At 39.0% G+C, this 20,639-nt stretch overlaps 2 protein-coding genes across 8 annotated transcripts in view; one reads left to right on the plus strand and one right to left on the minus strand.

The window, feature by feature from the left end:
- ACVR2A (activin A receptor type 2A) overlaps positions 1 to 4,224 on the plus strand; it is a 113,932-nt gene extending 109,708 nt beyond the window's left edge. Inside the window, exon 11 of the mRNA XM_077829593.1 lies at positions 311 to 4,224. Within this exon, the coding sequence (XP_077685719.1) occupies positions 311 to 505 (195 nt within the window). The 3' untranslated portion in view covers positions 506 to 4,224. The remainder of the gene's footprint in view (positions 1 to 310) is intronic.
- A 3,295-nt stretch (positions 4,225 to 7,519) lies between these two features.
- The window catches only part of ORC4 (origin recognition complex subunit 4), a 63,351-nt gene continuing 50,231 nt past the window's right edge, over positions 7,520 to 20,639 (minus strand). For 5 of the 7 annotated variants that reach the window (XM_077829596.1, XM_077829594.1, XM_077829598.1 and 2 more), the window contains 5 exons: positions 19,729 to 19,815; positions 13,994 to 14,102; positions 10,314 to 10,409; positions 10,166 to 10,233; positions 7,520 to 7,882 (listed from right to left, as the gene is read on the minus strand). In XM_077829596.1, the coding sequence (XP_077685722.1) occupies positions 7,694 to 7,882; positions 10,166 to 10,233; positions 10,314 to 10,409; positions 13,994 to 14,102; positions 19,729 to 19,815 (549 nt within the window). In that variant the 3' untranslated portion in view covers positions 7,520 to 7,693. Of the gene's footprint in view, positions 7,883 to 9,040; positions 9,299 to 10,165; positions 10,234 to 10,313; positions 10,410 to 13,993; positions 14,103 to 17,050; positions 17,195 to 17,311; positions 17,376 to 19,728; positions 19,816 to 20,639 lie in introns of those variants that run through there. The other 2 variants (XR_013347455.1, XR_013347456.1) reach the window with 2 other exon arrangements.

The raw sequence follows: 20,639 nt of genomic DNA on the forward strand, positions 1-20,639 counted from the left end.
CCCCCCCGCCTTGCCCAATTTAAGTACCTGCTTCAAAACATGGAGGTGCTAGAACCTCTCAGATGTAAGATTTAGTCAACATGGACAAATCAACATATTTTGCCTAACTTCAATCTGAATCAGTTGAACTGATTTAGCTGAAACATTCTGGCAAAAAAAAAAAAAATCTGAGGCAGACAACTGGCATAGAAAATTTCAGCTTGAGTGGTTTAAGTTTGGTAAAATTATAACCAGCTGAAAATAGGGTCTTATAATGAAAGTATAAGGCAACTCAGTTACCAGCTCCACTTATATATTACTTTTTCTTTAGGGAATGGCAATGCTCTGTGAAACAATAGAAGAATGTTGGGATCATGATGCAGAAGCCAGGTTATCAGCTGGTTGTGTAGAAGAACGGATTATTCAGATGCAAAGACTGACTAATATTATAACAACAGAGGACATTGTGACAGTGGTCACAATGGTGACAAACGTTGACTTTCCTCCCAAAGAATCCAGTCTATGATAGTTGCACTGGTTGTGTGTTCTGACCAACAGGACTCTGAACTGGAGCTGCTAAAGCTAATGAGACTGCTTACGGTTGTTACTTTCTGTGTGAAAAGAGGAATGGTAAGTTTTTTTTGGGAATGTCAATAAGGAGACTTTTTTTCCAAACATGAATACATGAGACTCTACTGCATTCCCATCCTGAAGGACATTGACCTGAGAAGTGGCAAAATGTTAAGGAACTTAAATAAATGAAGAATATGGACCTATCTGGGCTAATCAAGTGTTTTAAAAACTGACATCAGATTTCTTAATATCTGTCAGAAGAGACTAATTCCTTAAATGAACTACTGCTATTTTTTTTTAAATCAAACATTTCATTTCAGATTTAAAAAAGGGTAACTTGTTTTTATTGCATTTGCTGTTGTGTTTATATAAATGACTATTGTAATGCCAATATGACACAGCTTGTGAATGTTTAGTGTGCTGCTGTTATATGTACATAAACAAAAGTAATCAAGTGGGATATAGCAAAGAGGCTTCCAAGCATTACTTCAACCTCCCTCAACAAGGTATACCTCAGTTCCACGTCTGCTAAATTATGAGATTGACAACACTAACAATTTGAATAATAAATTGATCCATGTTTTGTAAATGCTGTATTACAAATTCACTGTTATTTAAAAAAGGGTAAGCTATGCTTCATGCCAAGAGTAAATGGCCATTCCTAAAGCAGTGTTTTTAGCCCTTTCTTGTGCTAGCTTGTGTATAAAAGTGCTGGGTTTGAAACAAAACTTTCTTTCTGTTTTAGTTTAAAGCTTTTATCTCACATTCAGTTCCCAAAATAGTGCATACATTTTATTTTTACTAAGTACTATTTAGGTTTGCTGTGTCTGAGGAATATTTGAAAATTTAAGCATGACTTTTTTTTTTAATTTTATGTGAGCTATGACACTGGAAAGCTCTTAATTCTTATTCTTTCTAAAGAAGGCTTTTTCCTATTTATGTATGTAAAAAGTTCTGCATAGTGTATTTTGTTTCACTACCAGTGTGCAGTGTGTTCTGTATCACTGTTTCAGGATCACCTCAGGAAGCTTAATTACCCAGAACTCCTCACTCTCTCTGCTTTGAGATTTGCAACTTCTCTACACTTAAGCTTGGTGCCATCTTGTTAGAGTGATATTTGATGTCTGTGATGCATAGGTTCATCCTGGAGTGATGTTAAAAATGATAGCTACAGACTTCCGATGTAACTGCTTAAAAATATTCAGGGATAACTTTAGTTATTATGCTATAATTTCAAATATGCAATGACTATTTAGAGGTAACGAATACCAACATAGGTAGCACAGTCTAGCAAAAAATAATAATAAAATTACTTTCACAGCTGACTCCAACATTATTTTAGGGTTTAGGAGATCATGCCTTATATACTACGTAACATAAAAAACCTGAATTGACCGTAGGTGCCAAAGTCTTTTCAAAATTAATATTACACTAGTTATTTGATCCTTTACATTTATACAGATCAAAGTAAAAAATTTAACTTTCTAAAATACTCAAGTACTGAACCAACAATAGCCAGTATTATGCTATGTATTTTGTCAGATCCTTTTTTTTAAATCATGCATTAGATTTTTAAGGAAGTTTTTAATGTCACAATCAGGAGCTCACTGTGAATGTTATCTTTAAACAGTTATTTGTAAAACCACAGAATACACTCAATTTTACATATAATATGCACTTAATCTCTGGGAACAATAAAATTATTTATAAACAAGATCTAGGTCACCATATTCTAAGCAAGGAGGGGGAAGAAGGGTAATAGCAACGTTGTTCATGCGTAACATACCACTCAATACTGCTCTGCTTGCTGTTTGTCACTCTTATTCCTAGGGTTTCATGGTAGCCATAAGAATCCCTGCTTTAATGGGTTATTGGTACTGGTAGGGCAACTTGCTCATTTTGTTTATAAAACAAACTATTCATGCACCCATTTTCTTGATCTGGATTTTTATTTTGCTTCCACCTTCAGTGCAGGGATAAAATATCTTAAACATACATCAAGTGATCATGGCTAAAGAGATTAGAACAAAACCAGTCATATTTTACTGAAAAACTTGTATTGCTCTTTGAAGTTTAAACCCCAACACTGGCAAAAGTAGAAGGAACAGCATGGATGATAAAAGGATCAGTTATTCAAGATTCAATGCAGAAGTTATACCTAGCTAAGGACATGTCAGTGTCAGCTGCCTTCATGCATGATCCTTGAACTTCTGTTGGTATGGGCCCTGGTGGCCAGGCTGTTTGGGGGCTCCTTGGTGTTGTTAGTGCACTTTGTGTTTGCAAGTGATGTAGGTGAATCGCAAAGCCTGACAATTTAATGGGATGATATTTATTTTCATAGAAATCCCCACAGGTGTGAATATTGTACTAACTGTATTTTCTGATGTTTCTTTTTAACAGCATAGTATAGTATCACACTGAAAAGGATGTTCATGGTAAAAGTGTTTTTATAATTGGTGAAATAACTAAACTTTTGTGAGCTGTTCTTATACATAAGACTTCTGTTTTGCAGGGCATTTTAACCTATGTGTGTTCCACTTATAGTACAGTAAATATAGATGTAAGTTAAAATGCTTGAGCCAGACTCATGAATGAGGATAAGAATAAATAAGAACTAAGCTAGTGAAAATATTCTGGCATTACTTACTAGCAGAAGTAGTGACCATTGTCCCTCTTTGTACTTACAGCATGTGTGGTGGTGTATATGTACATGTATGGTCTATTCCAGTGGTTCACCCTGTATTTTGGCTTGTGAAGAAAAGTCAGTCCCTTGGCTCTCACTTCCAACTTGTTGGCTTTGCCTGTCTATTTAAATGATTGCTGTATAACTGCCACAGGACTGATGGATTAGCCAGTTTTTGGCTTTACTGGAAGTCCAAGCCCTGCATTTTTTTTAAGTTTGTGTTAGCTACAAGGAAATTTTTATATCACATGATGCATGACTACTTTGTACACCTACTACTACATGTACCTTAGCATTTCAGAAGAAACTGTCTCAGTTCTTGGAGTTCCTGAACTAGCACTGTCATTCATGGTGACGTTCTGAAACTATAAATCAGGATTGAAATTCACCACTTTCTATCTTCTATTTGAAATTGCAAAATTCATGTAGAGTAGCTTTTAAAGAGTCTTGGAATTCCAGCTAAAATGTAAGCAGAAACAGGAGTGAATATTCCTTGTTCATACTAGGTTTCAACAGAATTGCTGATTGTAGTTTAACAAGTGGGATTACCAGTTTGACTGATCTTTTTCCAATTTCTCTTTTTAACTTCTAATGCATTTATTTTTATTAGGAACATTTGGTACAAAGTGCAGAAAGCTATATGCAGTTTATGGGCAAAATGACACAAGTAGCATCCTTGATGGAACATCATTTACCTCAGATATTCAACCAGCAGTACTTTTTTTTTTTTTTTAAAAAAAAGCAGTCTCAGTTCATATATTATTCGTTACCTCTCAAGATATTGGTAAGCAATTATTTTAGCTTTACTCTCTGTATTTGTCTGTTTTGGGCACAGGTTGTTGTACTACTGTCAGATTATACTTGCTATTTTTCTGCAAGTATCAAAAACTACAGCCCAGGATAAAAGTGATTGTTAAATATTGTACAAATAAAACATGTATGCTCTTTCTGCCCCACCCCAAAAGTTAAATAAAAAAATAAGTGACTACTGTATGACTTGCATATGCCTTTTTTCAACTTTTCATATCTTCTCTAGGAAAAATCTAGGTAGCATTTTGTGTTGACACTTCACCTTCAGAAACCTTGCAGCTTGAAAAAGGTTAAAAAGGAAGGAAAACTTCTTCTCCCCCTTTTTTTGCAACATTACAATGGAGAAGTGGAGCAGAGGCAGACTCTTATCTCTTGCATTTCTGATGTAGAAGGTAATCATTCCCATGCATTAGTTACCATTCTTTCCTGACAGGAAGGATGAGGGGGAACTGTGCTTAACAAATATCCTGGTAGAATTCACTTCAGACTGCTCCAGAAGACTGCTAGGCATTTTTTCCCCCGCATGAGTAAGAGCTGAGTTCCAGAACTGAACCCAAGTATTGTGTATATAAGTGAAGAGCACTTGTCCTAGGATGCTAGGTCAGCAGAAAGAAGGTAATGCCTTTTACTACAGTTGCTTTTGATATTCTTTGATTATACCTTTCTATCCACAAATTTGGGTTTTACTGCCCCTCCCCAGATAGGCAGCAACAATAAAAAAAAAAATAGCACCAAAGAAGTGTTTTTCTTTCAAGAGGCAACTTCTGGTATGGTACTCTTCCATCAGCCTAAACCATGGGAAAACCAGCTGGAAAAGGTAAGTGTCTTATGTACCACCTGACAATTGTTTATCACCATTTCCCTTTTCTGGCAACTTTATGTGAAGGCCAGGTGCACCAGCTGTTCTGCTTTTGTCAGATTATTTCCACTCATTGGTAGAAAACTGCAGAGCTGATAATTTGTAGGAGTGATGGTGCACTACAGCCAGTGATGGAGTGGCCCTGTGATTAATGATACTGGAAAGAGTTGCATCTTTCTTTCTGCAAGTACTATCACCTGTAACTTCCATAGCTATTCTTTAGAAAGGATTTCAGACTATAGAGAAATTGAAGCTCTTTATAAGGGAATAACTAATCCTTACTTAGAATGGATGATAACTGTTGTTCAAATTGAAAATTTCTAACTGATGTTAAATGATCATTCTGGTGGTTACTAGAGCTTTCCTGCTGTCTAGGAACCAAATAAACTATCTTCAAGTCTCTGGCCTCTTAATGATAGGTTTAAAGAGTATGGCTCTATTTAGTAACTTTATAGTGACTCATACCTTAACTCATCTTATGTAAATTGTATGCATACAAAAATGTACATGGTTGCATGCTTGTAGTTAAATCCAAACAGAATACTGTCAACTTTTGTCTGAAAATGCCAAATGTGAGAACGCACAATCTAATCAAGTGCCAAATCTTATTTTGCACATGGCCTTAAATCTAGCACTGAATGTCTTCCCCTACCCCCACCAGACCCCAAATGCTTGGGGCTTTTTGAGGTGAATACCAGCAGTAGACCAGTAGGAACTGTTTATACCCAAATGGATAAGAGATCCAAAAGGTAAAAATTCTGACCTTTTTTCCCCCCTTTTGTAAGGTGTAGGCTACCTTCATCCAGGACTTCCATGCCTCTCAGCTCCCTGATTCCTCCTTATACCTGATTGATTCCCAGTTGAAAGTGTCCAAAGCTGAATATTTTGAAATAATTGTAAAGGGATTTCATGTGTCTGCAAGGTCCATGCCCTTCCAGTGTAGCAGTGCTGCAACTTTTCAAGTCATGCTATTGTGTATACATGAGGTTTTATTGAAAAAACAAAAAAGCCCCCAAACTCTAATCTTTGACACACAAAACTAGTGAGAAAACACACCTCACTCAGTTCCCTTTAAAATATTCTTCTTTCAAAAAAATATCACTGACCCTTTACTATATACTTCTGAGGGAATTCTGTGCCAAAAAAAATTCTGCAAATTGTACTGGTCAAAGGTAGAGATTCCAGCATAGCACAGGGGAGCAGAGGCCAGTGGCTGCACAGAGGTGGGGGGATTGCTCTGCAGCCCCCAGGACTTAACAGTGAGATGGTACCTGACCCTGCAACAGTGAAAGGGCTTGGCCTGTGCCAGAAGCAACATAGGGCCTCAACCCTCCACGCCAGGCACACCATGAGGGTCTAGGTGTGGGGTGAGATGGTTCTGGGTGTGGAGCTCGGGGTTCAAGATGCAGGTGACTAGGGCTCCTCCACTGAAGTGAGCTGTAGCTCACAAAAGCTTATGCTCAAATAAATTTGTTAGTCTCCTTTTCTTTTTGCAAATTCAGACTAACAGCTGCTACTCTAAAACCTGTAGTTCCTTGAGAGCTACAGAATCTAGAATTTTCTTAAAGTTGGTGGCTCTTGATTCTTGCAAAAGGATTTAGAAACAATAGTGATATAAAATTATTCAGGATTTATGCCAGAGTTCATAAACTAGCCAGCTCTTGATGGACTATACAGATCTTTTCAAAGTAGAGGGAATAATTCTTTAGCTTATGCCCTGTACCTGCAAGCTAGAATTAGTCACAAGCAATAGCTGTAAATCATACAAAGTGGTCATAATGTAGTGCTGGACCAGAGATGTTAAGGCACATCCTTTCTAGGGGGTGTTTAAATTTAAACATTGGGGTGTTCTGTAAGATCTCTGGCAGTAGCAGGTGTCTGATACTGAGTCACCTTAACAGATTTCAGTTTGAAACTGGACTTCACCGACCTTGGCTTTTTTTAATATTTGGACCTGGGTAATACTGGTATGCATTCTTAACACTAAGGGGAGTTATTGTGGATTGATAGTTAAAACACTTAACTGCCTGACCAACCAGCAGCTTGCTTCTGTGGAAGGTAGACAGCAGTCTTAGTGAAAATGGAACTGATGGATAAAAGCACTAACACCCTGGCACCAAATGCTTTTTCTTAAGTTCTAGGTCAAATCATCCTATTTTCCTACCTCAGTGGAAAGGAAGACAGTCCTTACTAGCCTCTGATCCCCCCAGAAAAGTCCTTTTAAATTTTATACCCTGGGAAATTCCATCAATTTGTCCCTCTTGAGCACAAGTATCACAGTAACAGGATGTACAATTATTCTTACGTTGCTGAGCTGATAACTGTAAAAGATTTAATATATATTGCAGGGGAATATCAACTTCAAATTTTATTCAACTCAGAATTAGGATCACTGTGTAAGTCCAAACTGGTGGGTTTCTTTCCTGTAGTTTAACCAAAAATCCCACTTGGTGCTAGCCAAACATCCGAACAACAGATTCCTGAAGAAAACCTAAATCCAGCTGCACTATGGCAATGAACAGAGAAGTGTTTTTAACTGAAGACTGGAAATAAAGTGTTTTAATGTGAGACTGGTGTTTAGACTCCCTGAACTAATTATCAAGGCACTGTAAACATCATTTTCTTGACTTTATTTTCAATATCATGGAACACTTCAGAAAAGTACACCATATTTAAAAAAACGCATGCTCTTAATGTCAAGTGAATGAGCAGTATCCAGTGAAATTATGCTGAGTCAACCCAACTTATTGTATTTCACCTTAATGTGGTTTTAATAAGCTTCAGAAAGTTCACAGCCAACTCAATGAGGATGTTGCCCACTGTTTCACATCTGTTGGGCAGTTTGGATACACCTGCAAAGCATTCATTATTTGATTATTGTCCAAAAGTAGCTTCATTAGTAGGTATTCTCTCTGAGCACGCACAGACAGTCCTTCTATTGGTTTTATTAACTCTAGTTGTAGCAAGTGTTCAAAAGCCTGAAGAAAAAAACAAGCAAGTCTGGGGTAAGTCAAACATTTTCCAGTCTACAACCACCATTCTGAATAGCCCACATAGGACACATTTTACAGTAGCAGAAGCAGCAACTACTATAGACAAATACAGCTGCTTGTACTCCTCTGTTACTCAAATACCCTGTTCTTGCAAAAACTAAGTTTTCTGGGCTTGATATACTAACTGGGATTTTTCAAAAAGCCTGAGCAGGATACACTAAAGGTATTCTCACTGGTTGAATGGATTTTGTTCATTGACTTTCTTTCTAGATCTCCAAAGGATCAAGACAAGTTTGAAAAAGTGGTTTATTAGTTTTGAGCATGTCATTTTTGCAATACCTCACCCACAGTAAGTACAGAATATATAGCCTTCAGTCACTGTTTAGTAACTTGTAGAGTAATGAAATTACTTGATTTTTGTTCAGTTTAACCAAGACAAACTTGTGTAAGATTGAATAGTGAGCTGTCAGTTGCTGGGGCTCATCTGGGAGTGGAGAATTGAAAAGGGTAGTCCATCTTGAACTCTAGGCCATGAGTAGTATTTAAATTATAAAATCTAATGAAAAATTCAAACTTGTATATATCTCAGATTTAAACCAACCCAGGCCCAATTGATATAATTTACAAAATTAAAAGAATAAACCAGATACTAGAGTTTAAGGCATACAATGTATCATTAAACTGAAAACAATCATTTCTTAATTTCTAGAGTGTCTATGGCATAATTCAGTGTAAGGAAGGAGATTCTATGCTTAAAAATTGAACTCTGCATTTCCTGACTTGTTTGATTTCTCAGACTTGAATGGCAATAGCTAGATTTTCATGATAGACTACAGGGGTGGTAGAGATGCCTTTCGGTCTGGGGCAGTTATATTTCCCCAAGAGTAGCAGCAAATGGATGAATCAATTGTGAAGGTTATCCTACATAAGTCACCTATTCACCACAACTTACAAGAATTATTTCAGAAATATTTAACCCTATAAAGCCAAGCTCCCTTAATAAGGTGAAACTAGCAGTACAGTCTTGGAGCAAATAAACTTAAAATCCTCTTCATGTAAAAAAAAATAAGTCACAATGTTAAGGTTCCTCCCAACAGCTCAGTCAAATGCTTCCTTAGGGAAGAGGAAAATTTTTGTACTTACATGAAAGCTTCCTTTCACTAAGCACTATAGTCCACAGATCTGTTATGATGGCTCTTCAGGCTACTTGCACTTTTTCAGGCACAGCCATACCTGTCTGTCTGTCACTGGCACAAAGGTGTGTCGCCACACTTGAAGGCCAAGTTAGAGAATTTGGGGGGTCAAAGGGAACCAGCACAGTTTATCCGCCATGCTGTATTTTTGTGCAAGTGACCCGGAGGACCAGAAACTGAGGTTGAAGTGCTGGAGTCTCATCCAAGTCTAAAGAAAGGCCAGAGAGAAAATGATGGCAGCATAACTCATTTGGGGGGTTCAAGTGAGCAGCAGCTTTTTACAAGCTGACAGGGTCTTCAGGGGCTGGACCACACCCTTTTCTGCTAGTGACTGATAGGTCTAGTTTTATGTCCAAAAGATGCAGGTATGATGAAGATTCACCAACAGATCAGTACACCTTAGTTCCAGACAGAAAAGGGAGTTTCAGCTCTTTACTGATATTAAGCTACCTTGAGCCCTGTTTAAGAGATATTGGAACTTAAACCGGTTACTGATTCAGGACTAAATACTAGCCGTCCTGCACCTTGTATCAGAGTAATTTGGGGGCAGCAAAAAAACCCCTACATGCCACACAAGGCAACACTTTAGAAGTCTGCTAGAAACCAGAATACTGTCTTTCTGAATAAAAGGCTCTATATCAATTGAAACAATTATCTCCACGCAAAGGAATGACAGTCTAAATTCACTCACTGCCAAACTTATCCCTTGATAAATGGCAACGGGTGCTTGGGTTCAGCTGCTGAACTCTTTAAAGTCCACTTTGGTAAGGTATGTAATGTTTCAATAAGTCAGATATTAGCCCCCCCCAAAATTCTGTCTTTATATTTAACCATGGACACTGAGATACAACACCCATCCAGCAGATGGCAGTACAAGTACCACACAAATGTGTTTTTCATTATAAGAGACCTTTCTGATCGTTTTATTATCTACTATCCAATCACTTTACACAGCAAAATCCCTTAGATCTTTAGCTATGGAACAGATATCAATTTTTAAAAGTAGCTCCTAGAAACCTATAACCCAAGTACAGATTAATATCTAGGTATGTAAGGAAACAAATTAAGGGTTTACCTTCATAACAACAGGTTTCTCAAAGTTGTACATGGAATGTGCTTTCCGTTGTATGAACTTCTGAAATTCTGTACCAAGGAAAATGATATTACTTGAGTAACAGTAAAGTGATATTTATAGATTTTTAAAGTTGATACTTTCATCTCACCATTATAGACCATTTGAAAATTAAATGGTTCTCCTTCATAAACATCATTTAAATGTTTCATAGCTATAATTAGGCAGATTTCCAGCACAGACAAACCTATATGGAGAAAAGAAGATATTTAGAACGATCATTCACATGTATATGCATGTTTCTAGGCACATTAAAATACAGGCACATTTACAATATAGCATTACTTTGAAATTAATAGAAGCACATCAACAATTCAAAATTACTGTTATATATAACTTTAAGGGTTGAACAAGAGCCGTAAAAGCTGACTAGATTAAACTTAAACATCTCTCCTCATTTTTTCCTCAGTGAAACTAAGGGTATGTCTGCTGTCGCGGCAATGCTTTAAACGTGGCTGTGTAGTGGCAGCTCCATCACTAATAAAACCATCTCTGCAAGAGGAGTAGCACTGTCTACACTGCCACTTACAGCACGGAAACTTGTACCAATCATGGGGGTGGTTTTTTACACCCTTGAGCGAAGGAAGTTTCAGCACTGTAAGTGGCAGTGTAGTTCAGGCCTCAGACTTATATGCGATCAAATGTAAACTGAAGTAGCATTATAGGAGTTAAATTCCTATCCTTCTGAAAGGCAGGTAAATCAGCTGGCCCTGCTGCCTGTTGTACTGCTTTAATAACTCAGGAAGTTTAGGAAAAGATTTTTAAGATACCAAACAAAGGGCCTTCAATCTTAAAGCCCTAAAGAAGCTAAATGTCAGCTTAAGATAAATTGTGTCTAATGGTCAAGTTAATCAATCCTTTGATAAGTATATCACCACCACCCAATTACATTAATGAATCACTAAACAATTATTACATTGACACCCTTACCGTGGTGTATATAGTGTAGTAGTGGCCACATCAGTCTCAGCATATTAGAGAGACAAGGTGGGTAAGATGTCTTTTATTGGACCAAAGTCTGTTAGTGAGAGATACAAGCTTTCAAGCCCCACGGAGCTGAAGAACAGCACTGTGTGGCTCAAAAGCTTCTCTCACCAACACTGGTCCAATAGAAGACATTACCTCACCCACCTTGTCTGTCTCTCTACATTTACCTTAGTAATAGTTTTACCACTGGGACATTTATTTCTCAACTTACCATTTGCACATTTTCTGGGCTACTTCAGTTCAGCCCATCTCGTTAGAAACAAGTTAACTTCTGATTGCTATTTGGTATTTCCAGTTCACCTTTTTATAAACAGGTATCTATTAAGAATCATCACCACTAGTAGTATCTCTCATGGAAGGGAGGCCAAACCCAACAATTAATTTTGGGTTTATATAAACATGTCTCTTTCCTTGTCAGAGACCAGTAAGCAGACAAGCATAGTAAAAAGGAACTACCTTCTCACCCATAAACCAAACAGAAATGAGCCTTAGTGTGCTCCCGGAAAGTTAAGAGAAACACACAAACCTAGATTGTCAGGCCAATAGGGACAAGTCAATTTTAGAGCTGTGGCCAAGGTATTCTGAAAAAAATCAAGGAATTTTTAGCTAAAGTATTCCTCTACTTAGGTAAAGCATAGAGAAAAATCAATCGTGGAGAGCCAGGCCCTGAAGTTTGTGTGTTTTAGAGCAACAATCAATGCCTTGAATTGTATCAGAAACAAGGCAGTGCAGTTCCAGAAGCACATCTGTAATATGCACCATTCATGAAACTGAGAAATATAGGGGCAGCTGCATTTTGCTGTGGCTGAAGTTGGAGTAGTCCTTAGGTATATCTTCAAGAAGAGCTCACTGCAATAATCCAATGGAGGTGTCCAAGATATAGATTGTTACAGTGCCCACAGAGAAGCATTTTGGGACATTGACCATACAGAAACAGTTGAGGATCCAAAGACTTAGGTCACCAACTTTGGTAGCAAAAGGTCAGCACAAGCCCTGTTGCTGCACATTCCCCCCCAGCCCAAGGGTCAGAAATCAGCTCTCAGTTCAAGTTGATTTCTTAGTGCAGCACTTGCAGCTCTTATTTGAGCGATGCCTCAACCAGCTCATTCATTTAAACCCATCTTGTTTAGGACATTGGAAAAGGATCTACTAGACTGAAGAAAAGGAGAAACAGAACTTCAGATCATCAGTGAACTAATGGCACTACACCTCAAGCCATCTCATTCTTCCCTACTGGTCTGACAATATGAGTGATAAAACAGAATGGCAACTTATGTCTGTCAAGGTTCCTCCCCCACTCTGAACTCTAGGGTACAGATGTGGGGACCTGCATGAAAAACCTCCTAAGCTTTTCTTTACCAGCTTAGGTCAAAACTTCCCCAAGGTACAAAATATTCTACCCTTTGTCCTGGGATTGGCCGCTACCACCACCAAACTAATACTGGTTACTGGGGAAGAGCTGTTTGGACGCGTCTTTCCCCCAAAAATACTTCCCAAAACCTTGCACCCCACTTCCTGGACAAAGTTTGGTAAAAAGCCTCACCAATTTGCCTAGGTGACTACAGACCCAGACTCTTGGATCTTAAGAACAATGAACAATCCTCCCAACACTTGCACCCCCCCTTTCCTGGGAAATGTTGGATAAAAAGCCTCACCAATTTGCATAGGTGACCACAGACCCAAACCCTTGGATCTGAGAACAATGAAAAAGCATTCAGTTTTCTTACAAGAAGACTTTTAATAAAAATAGAAGTAAATAGAAATAAAGAAATCCCCCCTGTAAAATCAGGATGGTAGATACCTTACAGGGTAATTAGATTCAAAACATAGAGAACCCCTCTAGGCAAAACCTTAAGTTACAAAAAAGATACACAGACAGAAATAGTTATTCTATTCAGCACAGTTCTTTTCTCAGCCATTTCAAGAAATCATAATCTAACACGTACCTAGCTAGATTACTTACTAAAAGTTCGAAGACGCCATCCCTGGTCTATCCCCGGCAAAGACAGACTATAGACAGACACACAGACCCTTTGTTTCTCTCCCTCCTCCCAGCTTTTGAAAATATCTTGTCTCCTCATTGGTCATTTTGGTCAGGTGCCAGCGAGGTTACCTTTAGCTTCTTAACCCTTTACAGGTGAGAGGAGCTTTCCCCTGGCCAGGAGGGATTTCAAAGGGGTTTACCCTTCCCTTTATATTTATGACAATGTCCCAGGAAACTGCTCTTCTGCCTCAAGGGTTACCACTTAAAACTAACCTCTGGCTCCCTTTACAGAGAACATTACTTTCTCCTCCAGCCATGAGGGAAGGCAGATGATCAGGGAAAGAAGCCTCATACTACCTTTGTCCATACTATCTTTCTGTAGATAGGGCACAGGAGACAGAAGTTCCCTAACTATAGCACCTTTGACAAGACCTACATTCTCATTTTAAAAAAAACAAACCCTGTAAAAAGTTCACTCATATCCAGAGACCAGGAGTGAAAGATCTGGTATGAAAGCATGGAGTGCTTCTATCAACCAACACTTAAACTAGAGGACCAAAGACACTTCATGGCTTCAAAAGTAAGGTAACAGGATGTAATGGGAAAGTAGCGGGGGGCACTACCCAGGGGCAGAGATGTTCCCCCACCAGGGAGCTGAACTAAAGGGGACTTGTGAGGAAGAAGACAGTTTCCTGAACTTTACTTGTCCAGTGCAAGAGAAGAACTTAAGGGCCATCACCTTAGCACCTTCAGGGGTTCTATATTCACAAATTATTAAAGTAAAAAATACTGGAATTTACCATGTACAATGTTTGCTTTTGAGTCCATTCTGCACAATTTGCTTGCTTCAAGAAGATCTGATCCAGTCATAAATGGGTGAGATACTGTTATGCTACTTAAAGCAAGCATCTGAAAATAAAGCAAGAGAAATGTTTCTTATACAAATATTGATTATATACATTCCATACTCATGACATTCATATGTGAAAGTGTATATGCTTCCTAGAGTAATCAACGGGAAACATTTATAAATAAAGCTGATATGTGCATTACTTTACAGTGGAAGTTACAACACTAAGGGCAGCTAAAAATCTGGCAGCTCCTGGCAGCTAGTTCATTAATACAACTGACTCATCTTGAGTTATTTGTTCTGAAGACTGGAGAAAGAAAAACCTTATATCTGGGTAACAGTACAGCCTAGCCACATTTAGATTCCAAACGCAAAACGACAAGACACTAATAGCTCACAAATTGATGCAAAGAATGGCTGAAAACACAAATTTCAATGAAGAATTGGCCTTAAGTGATATTCCTAATTAATTAGCTTTCACTTGACCTTCAAGTGACTATCCTACTATGAACATCATTTCAAATATACTACTTTTGTATACAGGGAGGAGCAACTTGCCCAATGCACTTATAGAAAATGAAAGTTAGCTGACCCTGTGGAGTATAGAGACAAGGTTCCCCAATAAGTTTATATCTATCCTGCAAGATACAAAGTTATATCAATTACAGTTTATATTTAAATGTTTTTGTGGGCAGAACCCAATTACCAGTTTAGAAGACATGCCAGAATTTTTAGAAAGTACAGAACAACTAACACTAATTTTAGAAAATTCAGAATACAGTAGACTTATACTTTTCTATGGCTGATAACTGAAGACCAACATTAAAATGACATTTGAGCCAGTAATAATACAATGCAAATAGAAATTAATTTGTTTCAGACCAGACTGGTATCCCATACCACCACTGTACATTTGTTTTAATTTCAGAATTTATACAAATTCACAAGGCAAGTATTTAAGAAAGCTGCTGATAACTTACTCTTAAATACACAGCCAAGCAATGTTCTTCAGTGGAACAGAAAGATATAATTTTAATTCTTTAAACCTGCATATTAGATGGTGGTGGGAGGAAACAGGCACATTAACAGGAGATTAAATCTCAGCCATGGCAGATTTACTTTTTAAAATTATAATAAACATTTGCAGTTTTCTGTCCTGTCTTGTGGGCTATGGGTTTTATTGCTGTTTCCCACTCCTGTGGGTCCATCTGAAAGAAGGCCTGGTTTCTACCCCATTCAGTTAAGTGATCATCAAGAATCTTCTACTGAATGTTGACCAGTCCCATATCTTTAGGGTTTTGTCCCAGTGTAAGAATAGAGCATGGTGCTGTAAGCAAAGATAACTGACAACTGTCACAGTCCTTTGCTCCTATCCTGTCTGGTAGTCACTATATTCAGTGGCAGGAAGAAGGAACCAGAACTATCATTCATTCAAGGTATACAAGCATCAGTGCCTCTTTCTTGCCAGTTGAAGGACTGAGTTAGGTAAAAATCAGAGTGAGAAACAGTTAAGACTTCACAAATGACAGCCTTAATGTGAAATGGGAAACATGTAGAATAGAAAGAGGACTATAAAGGTAACTTACCAAAAGTTTTCTGTTGTGAGCCCCTTTTCACTTATCCTACATTTATACCAGTGGAACTAGTGAGCAGTATATCTACAGATAAGAGCTTACCTAGAGTGGAGCTTGGACCACTGAATGACTGCACTGCAATTCTGCCATACAGAAATTCAGTAAATACTCACAGATGAAGGCATACAGAGACAGCCTGATGACTGCCTTGCAGCTGGAAGATACTTAAGTCCTTCACACTCCTAAGGTGGTCATGAGGGAATGGGTCTTGGTAAAACCTGTCTAACCTGCAGTTAGTTAGATTTTACCAACAGGGTTATAAGCACCTAGGCTACACTCCCAAGTTCAGTCATTTACTGTAGCCTTACAAACAGCTTTGCTGTTGCTGAAGTACTGAACTTTTCTGAATTACTGAGTCTGAGCAAGACAAAACTTCAGGGCCTGTTCCACATTAAGGGAATATAAATTCCATTGAAGAGAATTGAAAGGTTCTTGACATAATGAAGTAAAATAATTATTTCTGAATTAAACTTAAGTAACCAACTGCAGGGGTAAGTAAAAATATGTGCTGATATAGGAAAAAAATTAAGGTAGAAAGATAACTAGCAAGGTCATCTGATTCCTTGCACTGAAGTCACCAATTACAAACTAACTCGAGAGAAAGCAACCTCCGGGATACTGCTCCCACAGGTTCAAATGGCAGACAACTACATTCAAAATTAAGGGAAAGTCCCATTAAGGGGAAACTGGGCTGCGCGTGGGGTGCTGTAATGAGACGAACAAAATCTGTATTCTGACTTCCTCTTATTGCCAAAGAGTAAACTCAGGGCTCACCTCACCTTCAGCCCCTTTTCCAAGCCAAACAAGGAATTCAGGACATGCTAGAGAGAACAATTCAGCACCTCAGCCCTTTTATTTTAACTACTGGTAAAGGTATTCCAGAACCAGGTAAAGTTATCTCTGAGAGGCAGTTAGGTTAGAGTGGAAACCACTTAGCCCCCAGGAAACAAACGCTAATTGTTCCAAGCTGCAGAAGATGCTTTAGCCTCAGGATAACAGGTCAAGTTTCCAGGGGAATATCAATAGAGGACTGTGGCCAGTGCTCATGGTCTTGGAGAATCCGAAGCAATAGATCCAGAGAAATTCTCAGCTTCGTCCTGTTTAATTTTTCTTAGGCTAGATACCAGGGAAGTAGCAGCTCAATTCTCTGTTCCTATCCCCTGAGAAAATATCTTTTCCCGAGACAGTTGGGTTAAGTTCCTGTAGTGAAATCTACGCAGTCTACCCTCACTTGTTAACACAGCAAACCAGAATGTAAAACTGTTGTTCAAAAGTGGTTTCATGCTCAATACAGCTGAGCAAATAGCACATGGAGATCTGGATATTGAGGAGGGCACATTTCTTGGGCTGATAAACTGCTCAAGTGAACTCACCAGCCTGATAGGATGGCGGCATGTTTAATGCAGAGAAACTTAGCTCCCTGGCGTCCAAAGGGGAAGAGTAACACAGAAAGGATTCTTGGTTGGGATGTGCACAGAGTTCCTCAGGTGTGTGCACCATCTCTGGAAAATAAAGTTCTGCAGGAGGCATAAGCAGAATCAGACCCAATTGTGCCAAATCCACTCAGAACACAGTGATTTATCTGCTGAAAAGTGTGGCTGACACAGGTGAGGAAAGATTCTAATATGTCATACCTTGATATTTGGTTACCAAGGCTGGAAGCAGATAGGAATTCCCTGCAGAAGAGGTGTCTGTGGTCTGTAAGAGAGAAACTGTTCATGGACTAGAGAGGAGATTGAGGTTTGAATCATGTTCAGGCAGAAATACAATGTGAATAATTTTCCTCATTCAAGTTGGTTATGAAGGTTAAGGGTTTTGCAGAAAACACACAAGTCAGAGGCAAGACCAAAGGACGGGCAGAAGTGGATGTTCTGGTTACATCGTGAAGTGTTGGTATTGCCAATGTGTTAACATGAGGGGGGAGAAAAGTACAGATCCTACAGGTGCACAAAGCAAAAGAAGTTGCAAGGTGAGATGGGTTGAAGAATAGACAAGAGGAGTGGTTCCAATTCAGAATTTTCTACAGCAGATCCAGTAGTTGAGTTTCAAAGTGGACAAGAGCTCCATGTGCACTAGTAAACAATGGAATATCAGGAGTAAAATCCCTAGCCTCTGGTCAGGAAGTGGAGGTGTAGGGTCAGAGACAAGACAGATGGCCTTTTTGTTCAGAAGATCTCAGCTGTCTACCTCTACATTCCAGATTTGATGGGCAGGAGGAGATCCAGGAAGGAACTGTGGCATATCCTAAACTAATCTCTTCTTGTGTACAGGTACTGAAGATCCATAATTCCAGGCCTAAGAGAAAGATCTGAATTGACCTTCTAATGCAGTGGTGGGTCCGTCAGGGTAATTGCTGGCAGGCCGCGAGACAGTGTTTACATTGACCACCTCCAGGCATGGCTGCAGGCAGCTCCCAGTGGCTGCAGTTCGCCGTTCCTGGCCAAAAGGAGTTCTGGAAAGCAGCGCAGGCCTCAGGGATGTGCTGGCTGCTGCTTCCCACAGCTCCCATTGGCCGGGAACGGCGAACTGTGGCCACTGGGAGCTGCGGGTGGCCGTGCCTGCGGACAGTCAATGTAAACACTGTCTCGTGGCCCATCAGTGGATTACCCTGACTGGCCACATGCGGCCTGCGGGCCAGAGGTTGCCCACCACCGTTCTAATGGAATCACTGAAAAAGGGGTAGGGTGCTGGCCAGCAAGGCTGTATTAGGGCTGCTTGAGGTCAGCGTTCAGCAATGCAAAAAGGAGTTCTGTCTGTTGGGAATCTCCTTCATAAAGAAGTGAAGGATCCCTGGACTGCCCTGGAACAAGATTGCCTCCAAGTGGAGGACTGGTGTAAGCCCCTTCCCTCTGAAAACCTTGAGAACACTAAGAGGACTTGGTCAATGGATATTTGAGAGATTTGGCCAGATTCTTCCCAAAAAGCTGCTTAGAGGGCACCTCTGCCAATTTGTTTTCCTCTCTGCACTATAATTAGGAACCCAGTTAATTGTGACAGCCCACCATGGAAACCCACGACGGCTGAAGACCACATCACAAAAGGTATGAAGCCACTTGAATGGCCCCAGATAATACCCAGTTCTTCCTGCTTGGGCTTGAGGGAGACCAGGAAACCAAAACACCTTAAGTCTACTTAGGAGAGATCAAAATAGGTTTGTACTGGGAGGAAAAGGAACCTGATGACAGAGAGACTGAGGAGAAGGGGGAGAGTAGAGATGAAGGCAGTGGCAAGGAAGGTTAGAAGATATGGGGAGATGGTCAATGGGAGGTTGGGGGAAGAGAGCAGACATGAAGTCTCAGTGTCCATGACAGGAAAAAAAAAAGAGCATATTAAGAGGCAAGAGAGGAAAACGTAGGGGGTAAAAAAGTGGAACAGGGAGACAATCAGAACTCATTGATCTTCTCTGAAGAAATAATTAGGATCCTGTCTGGAAAGGGAGAAAAGAGTGGGAGAAGAATGTGAGGCGGGAGTCAAAGATTAGGAAAAAGCAGCTACGGCTACAGACTTGCAAGTAGGCTTGTGCGAGAAGTAGTACAGCTGTGTGGTTAAGATAGCGGAAGTAAAGGGACTCTGAAGAAGTAGAAATAGTTCAGATTCAGCAGTTAGAGGTAGGAAAAAATCTTATTCAGGGCAAAATATGATTAACTGGATGTTGTCTCTTAAGAGTGAAATGCTTTAAACATTCATTCTATATATGTATACACTATATAGCTCAGCAATACATTTTACAATAAAGCAAGGACTACATCTGAACGAAGCAGTTGACTACATAGTCAAATAATGAAGACTCATGAACCGTAAGTGTATCCTTAAATAAAAGCACAGTCATAAGTCAGTACAATTATTCATATACTTAATAAGGAATAAAATATGCACTAGTGAATGAAGGAATGTACAAATATACACTGCTAATGACATTTGAAAAAACCTATCCACGAAGATGTTTCAAGTAAAGCTCAATTAATTTGTAGGAAAAATAACTAGCTTACAGGCTACTGTATTAGCAATTTCATGATTTAACAATATTTTAGAGACAAATATCAATGCATACCAATAGCATGTGAAGTGATCGCAGGTCTTTGCTGCAGTGGAAATGATTTCGTAGCACATCTTGCACTGTTCTGTCTTCTGAAAGAGACTAAAAATGGAATTTTTAAGATGTACTGTTTCTTGACCAACTGGAAAATTCTTGGTCATCTAACCAGACCTATTTTTATTATCCAATATTAATATTTATTGTGGAATCAGAGCAAAATTCTGGAAAAAAAATTCACTGAAATCTCTTTTCGGGGGAAAGATAGGCCAAGCTCTTGTAGAGAACATTTCCACAAATATAACTTGAAAAAAGTGAAATTACAGTCCATTTTATATTGAACTAGGCAATACTAAACATGCCACCACTAGCTGAATCCCCTTTCAGCTCTAAAATACATATTTTATGGTGCACTCTCAATGTTTTGCCTAATTATATGATCACTGTAGAACTTCTAGATTATATATACACACCTATTGAAAAAGGTTACTGAAAGAAATTCATGTATTTTCTCATTTGTATCCATATTTTAATGGTTTTAAAACCACATCTGATTCTTAATCATTTAACTAGCTGTACACAAAGCAATTCAACTTGCCTTCTCTGATAAACTTATCTGCTCTGGCCATCACTTAGTTTTTTGTAAATCAACCTCTCAGCAGACAAGTTTATAGTCTCTTTAAATGAGAAATCCTCCACTGTATTTCCATACTATTGAGACTCTTCAAATAGATTATTCAAATGATACTCCCTCTCCTAAGATCTCACTTAGGCCTGGTCTACACTATATGTTTATGTTGACATAAGCTGCCTTGCATCGACTTAGCTGTGGAAGTGTCTTCACTTAAATTTAGCTCCCGGGTGCCTCTACACCAATTTAACACCACCACCTCCCTGACTGGCATAGAGTCATGGTTGATGTAATTAGC

The sequence above is a fragment of the Eretmochelys imbricata genome, chromosome 11 (genome assembly GCF_965152235.1).
Source record: "Eretmochelys imbricata isolate rEreImb1 chromosome 11, rEreImb1.hap1, whole genome shotgun sequence".
NCBI classification, from domain to species: domain Eukaryota; kingdom Metazoa; phylum Chordata; order Testudines; family Cheloniidae; genus Eretmochelys; species Eretmochelys imbricata.